This window comes from Colobus angolensis, unplaced genomic scaffold (assembly GCF_000951035.1).
Source record: "Colobus angolensis palliatus isolate OR3802 unplaced genomic scaffold, Cang.pa_1.0 Scaffold216, whole genome shotgun sequence".
In the NCBI taxonomy this organism is placed as follows: domain Eukaryota; kingdom Metazoa; phylum Chordata; class Mammalia; order Primates; family Cercopithecidae; genus Colobus; species Colobus angolensis.
The window spans coordinates 180203-198911 of NW_012115333.1; the positions used below are offsets into that span (position 1 = coordinate 180203).

Here is an 18709-nt window from a genome sequence, read left to right on the forward strand (position 1 = left end):
GAGGCTGAGGCGGGCGGATCACAAGGTCAGGAGATCAAGACTATCCTGGCTAACACGGTGAAACCCTGTCTCTACTAAAAACATGAAAAATTAGCCAGGTGTGGTGGCACGTGCCTGTAATCCCAGCTACTCAAGAGGCTGAGGCAGGAGAATTGTTTGAACCCAGGAGGCAGAGGTTGCAGTGAGCAGATTGTGCCACTGCACTCCAACTTGGGTGACAGAGTGAGACTCTGTCTAAAAAAAAAAAAAGTTATTTCTCAAAACTCACTGAATATTTGTGTATTTCACTGTATATAAATTCTGCCTCAAAAGAAAAAAATGGCCAGGCGCAGTGGCTCACACCTGTAATCCCAACACTTTGGGAGGCTGAAGCAGGTGGATCACTTGAGGTCAGGAGTTTGAGACCAGCCTGGGCAACCTGTCGAAACCCTGCCTCTACTAAAATTACAAAAATTAGCTAGGTGTGGTGGCTCATGCCTGTAATTCCAGCTACTCAGGAGGTTAAGGGGAAGATTGCTCGAGCCCGGGAGGCGGAGGTTGCACTAAGCGGAGATCATATCACTGTACTCCAGCCTGGGCAACAGAGGGAGACCCTGTCTCAAAAAAATATATGCACACTTAACTCCAGTTAATGACAGCCATTCTTAAGTATTTAAGGAGAAGTGTACTGATGTCTGCAATTTATTTCAAAATGTGTCAAATAAGATGGATTGGCAGATGAATAAACGGAATAAATGGATGAATAGATACGTAACAAAGCAAGAACAGTAAAATGCTAATGGTAGATTCTAAACAGTAGGTATAGATGTGTTTATTATAAAATTAAAAATTTTCACAACAAAAGTGTTGGGAAAAAGCATTGTATGAACCAAACTAAGTTCCAAAGAGTCTAATAAAAATTTTAAAATGCACTACAGGCTGGGTGCAGTGTCTCACGCACCTGTAATCCCACCACTTTGGGAGGCCGAGGCGGGTGGACTGCTTAAGCCCAGGAGTTACCAGCCTGGGCAACACTGGTGAGACCCTGTCTCCACAAAATATTAAAAAAAATAAAAATAAAAAATAAAAAAAGCCAGGCATGGTGGCATGTGCCTGTAGTCCCAGCTACTAGGAAGGCTAAGGTGGGAGGATCACTCGATCCCAGGAGGCAGAGGTTGCAGTGAGTCGTGATCATGCCACTGTACTCCAGCCTAACAGAGTGAGACCCTGTCTGAAAATAAAACACACTACATTTTTTACTATAGTTATCTCTGGGCTAATGGACATGAATCTTATTTTTTTTTAATGCCTAGGCTCAAATTTCTCACTTTTCTTAGACATATGTGATGTTCTATGGAGGAAATTCTGAAAATAATAAGTAGCTAACATCTGCTGAATGTTTACCAGATACCAAGAACTATTCTAAGTACTTTACATGGAATGCTTTTTTTATCATATCATCTCTGCAAAGTAGGTACTAACATTATGCTCCATTTTGCAGAAGAAACCAAGGCACAACACAGAGATTTACTTGCCCAAAGTCACAAAGCTCGTAAGTAGAGAGCTTGGGTTCACTCAGGTAGTCTGACTCAAAAAGTATATTTCTTTTTTTTTTTTTTTTCAGATGGAGTCTCGCTCTGTCGCCCGGGCTGGAGTACAGTGGCCGGATCTCAACTCACTGCAAGCTCCCTCCCAAAGTGCTGGGATTACAGGCTTGAGCCATTCTCCTGCCTCAGCCTCCCGAGTAGCTGGGACTGCAGGTGCCCGCCACCTCGTCCAGCTAGTTTTTTTGTATTTTTTTTTAGTAGAGACGGGGTTTCACCGTGTTAGCCAGCATGGTCTCGATCTCCTGACCTCATGAATCCGCCCGTCTCGGCCTCCCAAAGTGCTGGGATTACAGGCATAAGCCACCACACCCAGCCTCAGTATAATTTTAATTGGCATTTCTACTACAGAGCCTGAAACACTTTCCTGTTAACCTTCTGTATTTCCACTTCAGCAAGGTGTCTCGTCATTTCCATTTTTACTTTCCTAAATGTGCTGCAGTCTTTACATAGCCAGGCAATTAATACTTTGATATCTGAGACAAAAGTTTTTTTCCCCTCATTTGCCTTTTAATTTTCTTGAATATTTTTTATTCAGTCATTTACTTTTTACATGGTAAAACCTATTGATCACTTCATTTCTAAGAGTTTAGAAAGTACTTCTCCCATCCAGAGGGCATACAACTAGTTCACCTATTTTATGTTACACTTATTTTATGGCTTCATTTTATAACAGCTATATTCTCTCTACTTTATCCAATAATTTGTTCAAGGAAAAGTTTACTTACTATTCTAGATCAGTTCCCAGCTTCACAGCTATGTCTTCATATTCTTGTCTGTTTTTAGCAATAAGCTCAAGACAGCCTAAGCAAGTGAGCTGGGAAGCTGCAACTCGAGAAGCAAGAGTCTCCCCTGAAATACAAAAGATAACAACTGCACATCTGAGAACGTAAAACAGCATAGAGTTAATGTTATTTATGTTAAGCCTCCACACAATGCAGATGAAGAGAATGAAGTGAGAACAAGTCTCACTTTCTATCACCTTGCCTTTAATGTTGCTCCTAGTATATATAATTTCACTTGGAAGTTTCTCCCCCAAAGGAGATTTTCAAAAGAACAAGGAAGACTCCAGTGATTTATCAGCAACTTACCTGGCATAGTCACCATGGGGGTCCCTGCCCAGAGGACATCCATCCCTGTGGTGTGCCCATTACAGAGTGGAGTGTCCAAGCAGACATCAGCCAGCTGGCCTCTCCTGACATGTTCCTCTTTAGGAGCAACAGGTGAAAAAATGATACGGTTCTGGGGCAGGCCCATGTTTTGTGCATACTGTTGAATATTAGGTTCTCCTACTGCTGGAAAACGCAACAGCCAGAGTACACTGTTGGGAACACGCTTCAGAATCTAAAATAGGGAAAATAAGAATTATTAATAGCATATCTGCCTCTTTCAACAAAGACTCCCAGAGATCTCTAATAATTCTACCACACTCTATTCTTTCCATCCAGATGGAAGCCTGCTGTGAACTTAAGTCTTTCCTTCACAGAGATGAATTAGATCAATTGAATTATCTCTCTTCTGCTTAGCTGTCCTCAGAGTGAGTTCAAAGAAAGAGAGGAGACCGATGCTGGAAAAGAAAACAAACTACTAATTGGCAAAATCTGAGGCAGCTACCTCCTGTGGGAATTGACAGAGGCAGTGGGTTTTGTTAAGAGAGAGGAATTTTGCATTCCAAATTTCAAATCCCCCACTATGATACAACCAAGAAAGTTACCTCACACTTGCCTAACTTTATTTGCCTAATATAAATCGGTCTTTTCTGTAAAGGGCCAGATGGCAAATATTTTTGGCTCTGTGGCCACACAGACTGTCATAGCTGCTCAGCTCTTCTGTTGTAGCTTGAAAGCAGCCACAGACAGTGTGTAAACAAGTAGGCATGGCTATGTGTCCATAAAATTTTATTTACAAAAACAAGCAGTGGGCCGGATTTGACCCATAGGTCATAGTTTGCCAACTCCTGATTTAGATTTATATCTACTCTATGTACATTTTTAAGTTCAAAATCCCTTTCTCTGAAAGCTATGAGAACAGATGAACTTCCAAATTCAGAATATTTCAGATTTCAAAAAAAGTAGCGTGTGTGTGTGTGTGTGTGTGTGTGTGTATTACATAAAACCCTCAGCAGCAACTTCGTATAAAGAAACATATTAGTGCCTCTGCATTGAGATGCAGGAATAGTCATATTAAATGGAATAAAAAAAAGACTACAAATATCCTGACCTAGTTTGACTGTGTCCCCACCCAAATCTCTCTTCTTGAACTGTAGTTCCCATAAGCCCCATGTGTCATGGGAGGGATCCAGTGGTAGGTAATTGAATCATGGGGGCAGTTATTCCCAGTGCTGCTGTTCACGTGATAGAGAGTGTGTACTCACAAGAGCTGATGGTTTTATAAGGGGCTTCTCCCCCTTTTGCGCAGCACTTCTTCCTGCCATCACGCGAAGAAGGACATGTTTGCTCCCTTTTCCACCATGACTGTTAAGTTTCCTGAGGCCTCCATAGCCACGCGGAACTGTGAGTGAATTAAACCTCTTTCCTTTATAAATTACCCAGTCTCGGGCAGTCCTTTATAGCAGCATGAGAACGGACTAATACATACCCTAATGGGTTAGTTCAGGTAGTTTTGCTGCCAAACAAATTTGTCACACACTTATGAAAAAGCTTTTGATTTTCAGAGTTTTTGTGAACATCAGGAAGTAAGGATTAAGGACAGTAGACCTGTACTCATCTGCTTCCTCTTCTCTTCTATCCTCCCCTCTCCTCTGAACATAAAACAAAACAGGTATCAAGGGAAAAAATTAACCAAGGAATTATCTCCAGACTACCTAAAGGTAAAACATGCCATTTTATTTTAGTTCTATGGATTAAGAGCCAGTTACAGCTATGCGATATCCCACTTATGCAAACCTATCTGATGAACTGAGAGATTTATGTATAGATTTACTCCTTCTTGGTTGTAACTCTACAATACTACAAGAATGCTAAAAATGGGTGGATGTACATGACAGCATATGCTATCAGTTTAGACCAGGGGTTGGCGAACTACACAGCCTGTGAGCCAAATCTGACATACTGCCAGTTCGCATAAATAAAATTTTATTGGAACACAGCCACACTCATCATTTACAAAATGCCTATGGTTATTTTCGTGCCATGACAGCAAAGCTGAGTAGATGTGAAACAGCATGACCACAAAACTGAAACTATTTACCATCTGGCCCTTTAAGAAAAAGTTTCCTGACCCTTTAGAAAGAAGAATGCTTTGAATATGTAAATGTAAAAGGTTCACAATGTCCTATTTAGACACTGGAAGGAGAAACCAAAAATGCCTGAAAAACTACATCTCTTGAAGATTATAAATGAGCACAAGGCCAGGCGCAGTGGCTCAAACATGTAATCCTAGCACTTTGGGAGGCCAAGGTGGGCAGACCTCTTGAGGCCAGGAGTTGGGTCCAGCCTGGCCAACATGGTGAAACCCCAACTCTACTAAAAATACAAAAAAAAATTACCCAGACACGGTGGCACATGCCTGTAATCCCAGCTATTTGCAAGGCTGAGGCACAAGAATCACTTGAACCTGGGATGCAAAGGTTGCCATGAGGTGAGATCACACCACTGCACTCCAGCCTGAGCAACAGAGCAAGATTCTGTTTTTTAAAAAAAGAGCAGAACCCAGTTGAGTCACATGTAAATAAATAAAATACATTTTTTAAAAAGTATTTAAAAAAAAAAATTTTTTTGAGACGGAGTTTTGCTCTTGTTGCCCAGGCTAGAGTGCAACAGCATGATCTTGGCTCACTGCAACCTCCGCCTCCCGGGTTCAAGTGATTCTCCTGTCTCAGCCTCCCGAGTAGCTGGGATTACAGGTGCCCACCACCACGTCCGGCTAATTTTTTTGGTATTTTTAATAGAGACGGGGCTTCACAATGTTGGTCAAGCTGGTCTCAAGCTCCTGACCTCAGGTGATCCACCTGCATCGGCCTCCCAAAGTGCTGGGATTACAGGCGCGAGCCACTACGACCAGCCAAAAAAAAATTTTAGAAAGAAATGAGCAGAACAGCTCCTAAATGGGAGTAGAAGGACCATCTTCAGCAAGAAGCTCCAGATACAAAATCTTTATTAGTCTCTAAGATGGTAACAATAAGTCTATGCATACTCACATTTGCCCACATCTGCAAAGTAGAAGGGTCAATTTTATACAGCTGATTAAAGTTACAGTATACAATGGCATCTTCTGGTAACCCGTACTGAGAACGGGTGGTTACAATAATGGTACGGGGAACCTCCTCTCCAGTTGCAGCCTTATTGTTGATCTAAAACAAGGAAAAGATGGTTATATTTAAAGGCAAAAGGAGTTCAATATTTCAATCCATAAGATCCAAAATGGTCTAACCATTAAAAGTCACTGAACCATGAGAAAATATTCACGATATGTGAAGTTTAAGAAGAGGCAAACCGTTGCAGCATTATCTTAATTTGGGGGAGACTGCACTATGAAACTTCTTGCTCTAACCAAAAAAGGTCTCAAAATCCTATTAACAATCCAACAGCTTTTGATCACTCTTTTCTTCATGAATGAAATGTCCTTTTCTAAATCACATCCACTCCTCAAGGTTAAATCACTCCTCCAAATGGTCTCTTCTCCCAAGAGTGTCTCTCTTCACACTGATCATCACTGTTTCTGAGTTTCTACACACATAATTAGTTTTACCTTGCAATTCTCACATCTGAGTACTGCCTTACATTGTTATATAACTATTACAGGTGTGCAAGGACATCTATGACCTCTAGAGGTCAGAGATCTTTGCCTTACACTCTCTTGATAGAGCTACTTATTTAGGCATGCAATGTATTATTTATTGAGTACATACTACATTACTGTGATTAAGACATCAGTAATTCAATTCAGTAGAGGATACAAACACAGGGAATTATCATCTGTTGTGCTGTATGTAATGATATATTCCAAACATTACAGAGGTATAAAAGACAGGTACCAATGAAGTAGGGATGGAGACGTTAGCGGTAAGTACGGAAATGGATTCCTGGAAGAGCTGTCTGAACTGAACGTCTGAGTAGGATTTAGCTAGGGAAAGGATGGGGTTACAGAAGCAAGAAACTGTATGGTATGTACAGATAGTTCATCATATAAGACAGTAAAGCCACAGGCAGGGAATAACAAGATATTAACAAGGAAGTTTCTCAGTAAGTAATAATCTGCTGGCTAAATCCGGGAGACTTTTAAAATCAGACACACCTACATAAGATGCACACTTCCACTAACTCATTTCCTCATCTATAAAATGGTAATAATGATACTTGCCTCCTAGAGTTATTATGAGGTTTAAGGGAAATAAATGCATACTTGGCGGGACATATAATGGTGTATTATCTTCTCACCTGAGTAGTTGCCAGTCCATTGCTAATACTGAATCCATTAATTGTTATTTGAATCTGTCCTCTGTTAATCATTTCAATAACTGCTTCTGCAATAGTATTCATAGGAATAACAGGCATATTAAGAGCTGTGTTACTGCTGTCTGCATTGTCTCCTCCATCAGGACACTTCATCTAAAAAAAAAATGCATGATTACAAAAAAGATCATGAATGCAGTTAACTTTATTTCAATGACAATATTGACTAGGTTCTGACCTTGACGATTTTCACATCTGGTAGACTATCAAGAAATGCTTTGAGGTCGATGCCATTCAGAACTATCCGATTGTCATAAATGTGTCCATTGGACTTAAAATCGATGACTGCTTTTTTCTAATGGAAAAAATAGTTTCAGACATGTCTTTTAGGACTTACATAGACAATAGCAAGGAAATAAAAAGCTACAGTTCTTTGAAATTCCCCCATAGCACTGCTTCATACCTACCTTCAGGTGAGGGAACATATTAGCATGATCACCAATAAAAAAAGTATGGGGCATATAAGCCAATTTCTCAGAATACTGCTCAGCAACTTCGGCTGGTGAAGTTTCCTGATCAGTGATAATATAATCCATGAAAAGTGCACCACTCGTCCCAGGGTATCCCAGCCACATTGCCTTAAAAAAAACCAGATCAAAAACTGATTAAGAACTTTCATCAGGATACTTCTCTCTAAATTCATCAAGTCATATACATTAAATATGTACAACTTTTTGTATGTCAACTGTACCTCAATAAAATGGTTTTTTAAAAAGGAACCTAAAGGTGCCATAATTAGGTAAATGAACAAGGAGGTCTAACTCTTTTTAAGAGACAGGGTCTCACTCTGTTCCCTAGGCTGGAGTACAGTGGTGCAATCGTAGATCACTACAGCCTCGAACTCCTGGGCTCAAGCAAACCTTCTGCCTCAGCCTCCAGAGTAGCCAGGATTACTGGCCTTGCCACAGGCACAGCAAGGCTGACTTCTTTAGTCGAAAGCAATGAAGTAGTTCTTTAAGAGAGACTCTCACTCTGTCGCCAGGGCTGGAGTGCAGTGGCACAGTGATAGTTCACTGCAGCCTCAAACTCCTAGGCTTGAGCAATCCTTCCACCTTAGCCTCCCGAATAGCTGAGATCACAGGGGTATACCACCACTTCAGCTAATTTTTAAATTTTTTGTAGAGATAGGGTGTTTTGCTTTGTTGCCCAGACAGGTCTCAAACTCCTGGTTTCAAGTGATCCTCCTGCCTCAGCATCCCAAAGTGCTGGGATTACAGGCGTGAGCCACTGTACCCAGCCTACATTTTAGACTAACTTTCAAAATGCTAAAATGTTCTTCAAATTTGCAAGACAGAGTAACTGTTCATAGCCAACCATGAATTGCATGTCTCTATATACACGTACCTATAAGCACTGCGCTCTACACTCTTTGTCCTGCGCATTTCAACAACTTAAAAAAATTAAAAGTATGTCTGCCCTACAGTTTCAAACATCAGTTAACCAGAGGGAGGAAAAGCAGCACATCACTGTCTTCTTAGCCAAATACATGTTATAAGTGATGACTGTTAATTTGTTTACCTGAATAGGAGCTGGCCTGAGAGCAAAGAGCTCATTTCGAGCGCCCTTGGTATAGCCATTCATATTTACAAGGATATGAATTCCATCCTGATGGATGCGATCAGCTGCTTTTCCATTGCATGGAATCTACAGAATAGAAAATAAGAACTCACTATGTATAATCTCAGATCAATTCCATTAGTTTTAATGGCATTTAACATAATTCAGATTCCCAGATGGAAAAGTGGTAAGAACACAAATCAACTATATTAATTCGGGCACAAATATAGTTAACTGCCATTAAAATGGGCCCAAAGCATTAGAGAAACAGAACACAGAGGAAGGAGAGTTCACTTCTGGATTGAATGTATGAGTAACAACATTTTATAGAGAAATTGGTATTTGAAATTTGTAATCTTTTTTTTTTTTGGTAGGGACAGGGTCTCACTATGTTGCCCATGATGGCCTCAAGCAATCTTCCCACCTCATTGTCCCAAAGGATTATACACAAGAGCCACTGCACCCAGCCTAAAACTGGTATTTGAAATAGGTCTTCAAAGACGAATAGGAGTTTGAAGGAGTTTAACAGAATACAATCTCAGTAGAGAACAGTATGAATGAAGAACTAAAGTGTGAGGGAGTTTAGAAAATGGTGAGTAGGCTGGGCATGGTGGCTCACACCTGTAATCCCAGACCTTTGGGAAGCCGAGGCGGGTGGATCACCTGAGGTCAGGAGTTCGAGACCCGCCTGGCCAATATGGTGAGACCCCTGTCTCTACTAAAAATACAAAAATTAGCTGGGTGTGGTGGCAGGCGCCTGTAATCTCAGCTACTCAGGAGGCTGAGACAAGAGAATCGTTTGAACCTGGGAGGTGGAGGTTGCAGTGAGCCGAGATCGTGCCACTGCATTCCAGCCTGACTCCATCTCAAAAAAAAAAATAGTAATTCACTTCTATTTGACATAAGGTATACATGATGTAGAATGGTGGGTGAAAGTATTAACAAAGTTGTGGCAGAGAAAGGTTACAAAAGCTATGCTGAAGAGTTTAGACTGCAGTCAATCAGCAGTGACTCCCTAAAGGTCTCAGAGATAGAAAGAGGCATGCTTCTTGGTCACAAAGAGTCTAACTGTGTATCAAAAATGGCCAGGCAAACTTTTGAAGCAACAGCTATATTGCAAAATTTGTTGGTACATACTATTTATTAAATAAGAAGTCTCAAAACCTTTCTGCTAGGACTTCAGTGATTCATATGTATATACACATACACATGTATGTTTTTACATATATGCATACATACCATACCTGCATGCGTATGTACATACATACATGTGTGTACACAAACACTATGTAGAGTATATTATCTCTATCAGTCAAAGTGGCTAATAGAGTCTACAAAGAAAAAACTGTAGCCTACATACTCAGCAAATTAATTCCCCCACAGGTTTCAATCTTAATTTATCACAAAACTTATGTTCCTAGAGGATACAACAATAGAACAAATACAGAAATAAAGATAACCAAAGGCAAAGGCCCATGGAAATTGATGAACCATAGTTCATCTATTTTCTTTTTCTTTTTTGAGACGGAGTCTTGCTCTGCCACCAGGCTGGAGTGCAGTGGTGCAATCTCAGCTCATCGCAACCTCCGCCTCCCGGGTTCAAGCGATTCCCGTGCCTCAGCCTCCCAAGTAGCTGGGATTACAGGCATGCACCATTACACCGAGCTAATTTTTTGTATTTTAGTAGAGACGGGGTTTCACCACGTTGGTCAAGATGGTCTCATCTCCTGACCTCGTGATCTGCCCACCTCAGCCTCCCAAAGTGCTGGGGATTACAGGCGTGAGCAACCACACCTGGTCCTATTTTCTTTAAAAGACCTATTTATTCTTCTCCCAAGTCACCATTTTGTTAATATTTATTAAGTATCTTCTGTCACAAGTGCTGGCTCAATCTCCACAAAAGTTGTATGTCCAAGCACAAGCATAACACATTTCTGTTTCATTTGCAACCTCAGAAAAAGGCATGCTGATTTAACATAAATGACCAAGGAAATAAGATCAACACAATTGCCTATATGTGGTACTACAGCATTTAATACCTATCATCAAAAAATAAACATGCTAATAGTTTTATTTAAACTTGCTCAAAATAAAAAGTTAAAGTATGAGAGTTTTATCTACCTGAGAAAGATCAATGAAATGATTGGCTTCTGCCATCACCTTCACTCGGAAGTTTGTGCCATCATCTGGGCTCAGGGCATAACAGAACACCTGAAAGGCAGCACATGGCATATTTAATAGCATTGGCTCAAATCTTTCCAAAAGACACTGGGGTTCCATGCCTAATGGTGACATACCAACATTGTGGGTTTTTTTCTTTTTTAAACAAATAGTGATTCTAGAGAAACATTAGTCTTACCTCAAATTTATCAGGATTGTGCATGCCTGGAATAGACTGCATGAGGTGAGAAGTAGGATGATTCCCAAAGTCAGAACTCACATATCCTACACGCAGCCGACCATCACTGAGCTTCAAGTCTTTTGGATGTTCATATGGTGGTTTATGAAGAACATTAATCTATCAACAGAATCCAATGCTTGTTAGTAAAATTTACACATATATTTTCATCTAGGAAAACTGACGAAAAACACACCAAACCAAACCTCACACCTGTTGAAAAAGGTCTGCCCAGAGCATTTAGTTAATATTTCCAGAGAGATGCAACCTCAGCACTTCATGTAATATGCTTCATACTTTGACCTGCTCCCGAAATCTATAAAGCACAAGCAAATCCCAGCACTTTGGGAAGCCAAGGAGGCAGATCACTTGAGGTCAGGAGTTTGAGACCAGCCTGGCCAACACAGTGAAATCCCGTCTCTACTAAAAAAAAAAAAAAAAAAAAAAAAAAAAAAAAAAAAAAAAAAACCCACAAAAATTAGCTGGGCGTGGTGACACATGCTTGTAGTCCCAGCTACCTGGGAGGCTGAAGTGGGAGAATCGCCTGAACCCAGGAGGTGGAGGTTGCAGTGAGCCGAGGTTGTGCTACTGCACTCCAGCCACGGCAACAGAGCAAGACCCTGTCTCAAAAAAAAAAAAAAAAAAAAAGTGTGAGCAAATCTAAAACTTGTAGGTATGAAGCAGTATGGACAGAGCATGATAAACCCTCCAGCATTTTAGAAAATTCTAGAGAAACATTTTCTAAAAACAAAATTATGGCCAGGTGCAGTGACTCATGCCTATAATCCCAGCACTTTGGGAGGCTGAGGCAGGCGGATCAGCTGAAGTCAGGAGTTCGAGACCAGCCTAGCATGGCAAAGCCCCATCTCTACTAAAAATACAAAAATTAGCTGGGCATGGTGGCACACACCTGTAATCCTAGCTACTCGGGAGGCTGAGGCACAAGAATTGCTTTAACCTGGGAGACAGAGGTTGCAGTGCGCTGAGATGGCACCACCACACTGCAGTCTGGGTGAAAGAGACTCTGTCTCAAAATTAAAAAAAAAAAAAAAGCACACCTAGCACTCCAATCTATCATCCAACCTTTGATCCAATCTTTGATCAAGTAGTGCTCTAATTCTCAAAGGTGAATACAAAATACCAAGCACTCCATTAAACATGATGGCTGGCCAGGCACGGTGGCTCACACCCATAATCCCAGCACTTTGGCAGGACGAGGTGGGCAGATCGCTTGAGCCCAGAGGTTCGAGACCAGCTTGGGCAATATAGCAAAACCCCATCTCTACAAAAAATAAAAAATTAGGTGTGGTGGCACGCGCCTGTAGTCCCAGCTACTCGGGAGGCTGAGGTGGGAGGATCACCTAAGCTCAGGGAGGTTGAGGCTGCAGTGAGCCATAATCACACCACTGCACTCCAGCCTGGGCGACAGAGCAACACCCTGTCTCAAAAACAAGAAAAAAAAAGATAAAAGGAAAAAAAAGTATGGCTTTCAAGTTAAAGGAAAGTACCATCAGTCTATTGTTAGTGTTTAAGTGAAGGAGTTAAGGATTCCATCTTAGGAAGTACGGGGGTTATACTCAGGACAAAATGGAAGGGGTTCTGAAGTGGCTCACAAGTTTTATTTCTCAATTTGGGTGGTGTTCACTTTACAATCATTCATTAATCCACAGATTTGATTTGCACAGTTTTCTGTATGTGTTTTAGTTTACAACAAAAAGATTAAAAGAAAAGAATCACACCTTGTCTAAGCACAGGTTGCCATGCCTCTCAGCAATAGCCTTCCTGAAGCCATGAGAAAGAGGATATAGCATACTATGATGAGGATGCACAGAAGGCAACCTATTCTTCTCTAACTGGTCAGCCACAATACTGACCAACTTCTTCATTCGTTCATCATAGTCTGTCCAATCACAGACAATCTAGAGAAAGCAAAAAGAAGTTATTATCCAGAAAGCCCTATCCCAGGATTTAATATTTGGTATGTCTTTGGCCTAAAGTAATGTCAGATAGCCTATTAAAAACACTATTTCCAGTCAGGCTTGGATTCATATGGCACATAACAATTAAAAAGCTATTACAACACTGAGAGCCAATTACTGGCCTGTTATTCTTTACCTGCAGGCAATGAGCCAAGTTACAATAAGCATCAGGAAAATCAGGCTTAAGTTTCAGAGCCGTGCGGTAAGAAGCTATAGCCTCTGGAATATTCCCTGAATCCTGGAAAATAAATAAAGCAGGATGGTAAAAAGATTCCAAAACTTAAATTTTAGGTGTTAAATTGCACATATTATAATAAACAGTAGTACCTTATGAATGGAAGCCAGATTGCTATGCGCATCTGCAAATGCAGGATTAATTTGGATGGCACGCGTATAACACTGCAAGGCTCCCTGAACATCCTGCATCTCCTTTAGAGTGTTTCCCATATTAGAGTAGGCATCAGCAAAGGTAGGACTGATTCTAAAAGAGAAGCCCAAAGTTTTATTTCTCCAATACAAAAATCTTTAACCCACTGTAATGCTAACTTCTTCTGTTGTTATTTAAAGCCATTTTAGCATCTGCAATGTGCCGAATGTCAAACATTTTAAAATTAAGAATAATTTTAAAAATAAGGCCGTTAGTGTCTCTTACCGAATAGCCTCCTTATAATGCATCAGAGCTTCCTGCAGTTTTCCCTGCTGCTGCAGTACACTTGCTAAATTTGAATGGGCAGCAGCAAACTCTGGGAAGACCTATAAAGAGTCAAGATCATAACTGAGGTTAAAAAATTTGCTAAAGCAGCGGTAATAACTCACCACAACCTTAAGAACTTTGCTCAAGTACGTTTACATCCCTAAACTTGTCTCTACCTTTTCCAAGTCTATTCATTCTCAAATTCTACCTCTTCCTCTATTTTATACCTCTTCTTGTTTCAAACATAATGAGGTACACCTCTTCTGCTCTTAGTTTATCCTGGCCACCTGACTCCAACACCACTGAGATCTCTCTCTGCTAAACTCCTACCGTATCTACTAACCACTACAGCCATCAGGCACTAAGCTTATATACTTATCAGTAACTTCTCTTGAACTGTGGGTTAATGTTTAATTTTTTTGTACAGATCTTATCCACAGAATAATGAACTCTGAATGCAGGGATTTTCTGGAATGTCACATAGGGCCTCACATCATACCTTAGGTACTCAATTACTATTTCAATGAATAATCCTCTTGTAAATGATTCAACCACTATTTTTACAAAAGAGGTGGATGATGGTAAACTTAACTGCTTTCCCTCTACTATCACGCTAAATACCCAGCTACACCACCCTCACATACTTCTAATGCTTTACGATACAAGCGAACTGCCTCTTCAATGTTTCCCTGTTCTCGTTTGATATTGGCTAGGTTATTCAGAGAGTCTGCATGGGTGGGACACAGACGGAGAGCTGTATTATAACAATCTTCTGCTTCAGCAACCTAGAAAACAAAACAAAGTCTTCAAAAACTGTAGAGAATCATAAAGCCTCCACTGATACTATTCTAATAATTGCTTAATTAAGCCTAATGGCTGGTAATGCTACAGAAAATTGATATTTTTTGGTATTCTTACCCTCAACCAAAACTCTAAAGTAAACGAATATACCATCTCAATACTTGTACAAAAGACTTTCATTTTTTGCTGTTTTTCGGTTTTTGTGATTTTTTGAGACAGAGTCTTCTGTTGCCCAGGCTGGAGTGCTGTGGCACAATCACGGCTCACTGCAGCTCCAACCTCCCAGGACTCAATCGATCCTCCCACCTCGGCCTCCCAAGAAGCTGGGACTACAGGTGCACGCCACCATGCCCGGCTAATTTTTGTATTTCTTGTAGAGACAGGGTTTCGTCATGTTGCCTAGGCTGGTCTCGAAACCCTAGGCTCAAGCAATCCTCCCATCTCAGCCTCCCGAAGTGCTGGCATTACAAGTGTGAGCCGCCACATCTGGCCAGACAAGACTCTTAAGCCTACCAGATAACAAATAGAATGAGTAAAAATCCTTACACTGCCCTTCTCTTTGAGAGCATTGGCTAAGTTGCAGTAAGCATCAGGGAAATGTGGTTGTAGTTCGATAGCCCGCCTGTAGGTGTCTATTGCCAGATCTATCAGGCCTTGCTCATAGTATACACAAGCCAGGTTGCCATGCACCACTGCATGATTTGGACTCAAACTTAGGGCACGAAGATAAGCTGCCACAGCTCTGTAAATAAACACACACACACACACACAAAATGTAACTCATTCTTAATGGATGGTTTGTTACAACTCATTCAAGCTGTACTATATCAAAATATATCAAGTCATTGTAATTACATAATTCATGCTGTATTATATTTTAACCTCAAACCAAAATCATACCTTTATAAAATGTGTCTTTACACTGAGAAATTTTGTACTCCCACATAAAAAATAGGCTGTCCTTTCACAACAACAACAAAAAGTTAAAAGTCAGGATTTACTGTGCTTTCTAAATCAGGTCAAAGGAATAATTTAGTCTAAGAAAGAACCACTTCAACCATTTTACAATTAAAAAATTTCAACTAAACTCCCAATGAGAAGGATAATGGCTTTGAGGAAAGCCAACAACAAAAGCTCAGGCAATGAACACCTATAAATAAAAGGCAACACAGCAGACACGGGCAGGGAACAACGTACTAGAAAAGGCAAATGTGTTTCAATTGACTATTGTCATCATTTCGGTCCAAACTGTCAAGTGTCAATACAACAAAGATTCAAGAAAATTTATTAAACAGAACATTCTCTCACCTGTCAAAAATGCGTGCCTCTTTCAAGACATTTCCTAAATTGATATAAGCATCCAGAAAGTTTGGGTCAAGGGTGACAGCCTAAAAATTTCAGGACAGTTAGTTACTCACAGCAAGTTAGAATTTCACCACATCAACTTCCCAATTACAGTTTTTTTACTCCAAGGTCCTTGCAGAGTTTCAATTACATTTCATTTTAATAAACCAATGATTTATTTAGTGCCTTCTCATTATTTTTACAAACCTCAATATTATCAAAGTAACTTCTCATGCCTCATGTTCTCAGGAGCAAAATGGGTCCTGAACAGAAAAATTTAAAATGGGCCTGCTCCAATTTCATTAAACTGAATACGTCTAATGATTGGCCCTATTTTATTCACAATTACACCAGTTTAACTCTTCTGAAAAAATAGTGGCAAAAGAGGCAGCAAACTCTTACTGAAAAGGAAAATATATACCTCAGTTGTATGCATAGAACTACATGCTCAGCAAGACCTTATTAAGACATGCAATTAGTGCTGTATATACAGTAAGATACAATACTTCAAGGAAATGCTAACTAACCATTAAACGGTATCATTCAAATAGCTGTCATGTTGTCTAGAGCAGTGATTCTCAACCCTGGCAGTATATTAAGAATTTACCTCCTAGAAAAGGTACCTAGGCTCTATCACAGGCCAGTTAAATCAGACCCTCTGAAGATAGGGTCAGGATATCCAGATCTTTTATAAGCTCCTCATGTGTAACCAAGGAAGAGAACCACTGATCAAGAAAGATACTCCTACAGGATGGTAAATGCAAACTTTAATCAAAACAGCAGCCGGGTGCAGTGGCTCACACCTGTAATCCCAGCACTTTGGGAGGCCAAGGCGGGCGGACCACTTGAGGTCAGGAGTTCAAGACCAGCCTGGCCAACATGGTGAAACTCCATCTCTACTAAAAACACAAAAATTACCCAGGTGTGGTGATGTGCAACTGTAGTCCCAGCTACTCGGGAGGCTGAGTCATGAGAATGGCTTGAACCCGAGAAGCAGAGGTTACAGTGGGCCAAGATCATGCCACTGCACTCCAGCCTGGGCAACAGAGCAAGACTGTATCTCAAAAAAAAAAAAACAAAAACAAAAAAAACACCAAAAAGGTATTTGATTAAGACACTGAGTATGTTTATTCAAGATTGATAAAGAACACTTCATCTGCTGGGCGCACTGGCTCATGCCTGTAATCCCAGCACTTTGGAAGGCCAAGGCAGGCAGATCACTTGAGGCCCGGGGTTCAAGACCAGCCTGGCCAACATGGCGAAATCGTGTCTCTACTAAAATAAAAAAAAAAAAAAAATTAGCCAGGCATGGTGGCTAACACCTGTAATCCCAGCTACTCGGGAGGCTGAGGCAGGAGAATTGCCTCAACCTGGGAGGCGGAGGCTGCAGTGAGCCGAGATCGTGCCACTGCACTCTAGCCTGGGCAACAGAGTGAGACTCTGTCTCAAAAAAAGTAAAGAAAGAACACTTCATCTTCACTTAGATGACAACTCTGTAGTACACACAGCGTGATGCATTTAATTTAGATTGTCTATAGTGACAGATGTCCACTCCAAAAACTTTTAAACTTTATAATAGAAACGTCTAAACACATACAAAAGTAGAGGAACATAACACCCAAGTCTCCATTATCCATTTTCAACAATTCATATATCATGTTTGATCTTATTTAATCTATACTCCAACTTACTCCCCCCTCTTCGCAGATCATTTTGAAGCAAAACCCAGACATACTCCATTCGAAAATATTTCAGTATGTATCTAAGGGACAACACAAGAAGCTTTTTCCTCCCAACCTAACCACAATACCATTATCATACTTAACAAACAAACCAAAAAAGACAGCAATTCCTTCATATTAAATATCGGCTGGGCATGGTGGCTCATGCCTATAATCCTAGCACTTTGGGAGGCCGAGGCAGGTCGACTGCCTTAGCTTAGGAGTTCAAGACCAGGGCAACATGGCAAAACCCCATCTCTACTAAAAATACAAAAAGTTAGCCGGGCGTGATGGCGTATGCCTGTAGTCCCACCTACTCCGGAAGCTGAGGCAAGTGAATCCCTTGAGCCCAGGAGGTGAAGGTTGCAGTGAGCCAAGATCACACCACTGCACTCCAATCTGGGAGACAGAGTAAGACCCTGTCTCAGAAAAAAAAAAAAAAAATTCCATTCAGTGGTCCAATTTCTCATTGAGTCAGGATCGAAATAAGACCCATATAATTTGTCAATGTGCCTCTCTTTCTTTCAATCCTTTAAAAGTTTATTTATTTATTTATTTATTTTTGGAGGTGGAGTGTCACTCACTCTGTCGCCCAGGCTGGAGTGCAGTGGCACAATCTTGGCTCACTGCAACCTCCTCCTCCCAGGTTCAGGCAATTCTCCTGCCTCAGCCTCCTGAGTAGCTGGGATTATAGGCACAGGCCACCGCACCCGGCTTTTTTTTTTTCTTTTGTATTTTTAGTAGAGATGGGGTTTCACCATCTTGGCCAGGCTGGTCTCAAACTCCTGACCTCAAGTGATCCACCTGCCTCAGCCTCCCAAAGTGCTGGGATTACAGGGATGAGCCACCACACCCAGCCTAAAGTTTAATTTAAATCTCCATTTTTATTACTACAATTTGTTGAAGTAAGGTCAGCTTCTCAAAGTTTGAATTTTGCTGACTGCATCCCTATGGCGTCCTTTAACATGTTTCCTGTCCCGTATATCTCCTATAAATTGGTAGGTAGAACCAGAAGCTTAATTAGGTTTGTGTTCTTTTCTCTTTTTGCAAGACTACTTCACCAGTGAAATTGTTTATCACAAGGTACTTAATACCTGATTATATCTTGTTTTTGTCACTGATAAATGCTTTATTTATTTATTTATTTATTTATTTTTG

The 18709-nt window shown here is 40.7% G+C and overlaps 1 protein-coding gene across 2 annotated transcripts in view; it reads right to left on the reverse strand.

The window, feature by feature from the left end:
* OGT (O-linked N-acetylglucosamine (GlcNAc) transferase) overlaps nucleotides 1-18709 on the reverse strand; it is a 41502-nt gene that overhangs the window by 4034 nt on the left and 18759 nt on the right. For both annotated transcript variants that reach the window (XM_011943085.1, XM_011943084.1), the window contains exons 6-21: nucleotides 15795-15874; nucleotides 15033-15228; nucleotides 14330-14470; nucleotides 13644-13744; nucleotides 13319-13472; nucleotides 13128-13229; nucleotides 12752-12931; nucleotides 10974-11132; nucleotides 10736-10825; nucleotides 8576-8701; nucleotides 7465-7635; nucleotides 7236-7352; nucleotides 6983-7153; nucleotides 5743-5895; nucleotides 2675-2927; nucleotides 2312-2435 (exon numbers count right to left, since the gene is read on the reverse strand). In XM_011943085.1, the coding sequence (XP_011798475.1) occupies nucleotides 2312-2435; nucleotides 2675-2927; nucleotides 5743-5895; nucleotides 6983-7153; nucleotides 7236-7352; nucleotides 7465-7635; nucleotides 8576-8701; nucleotides 10736-10825; nucleotides 10974-11132; nucleotides 12752-12931; nucleotides 13128-13229; nucleotides 13319-13472; nucleotides 13644-13744; nucleotides 14330-14470; nucleotides 15033-15228; nucleotides 15795-15874 (2318 nt within the window). The remainder of the gene's footprint in view (nucleotides 1-2311; nucleotides 2436-2674; nucleotides 2928-5742; nucleotides 5896-6982; nucleotides 7154-7235; nucleotides 7353-7464; nucleotides 7636-8575; nucleotides 8702-10735; nucleotides 10826-10973; nucleotides 11133-12751; nucleotides 12932-13127; nucleotides 13230-13318; nucleotides 13473-13643; nucleotides 13745-14329; nucleotides 14471-15032; nucleotides 15229-15794; nucleotides 15875-18709) is intronic.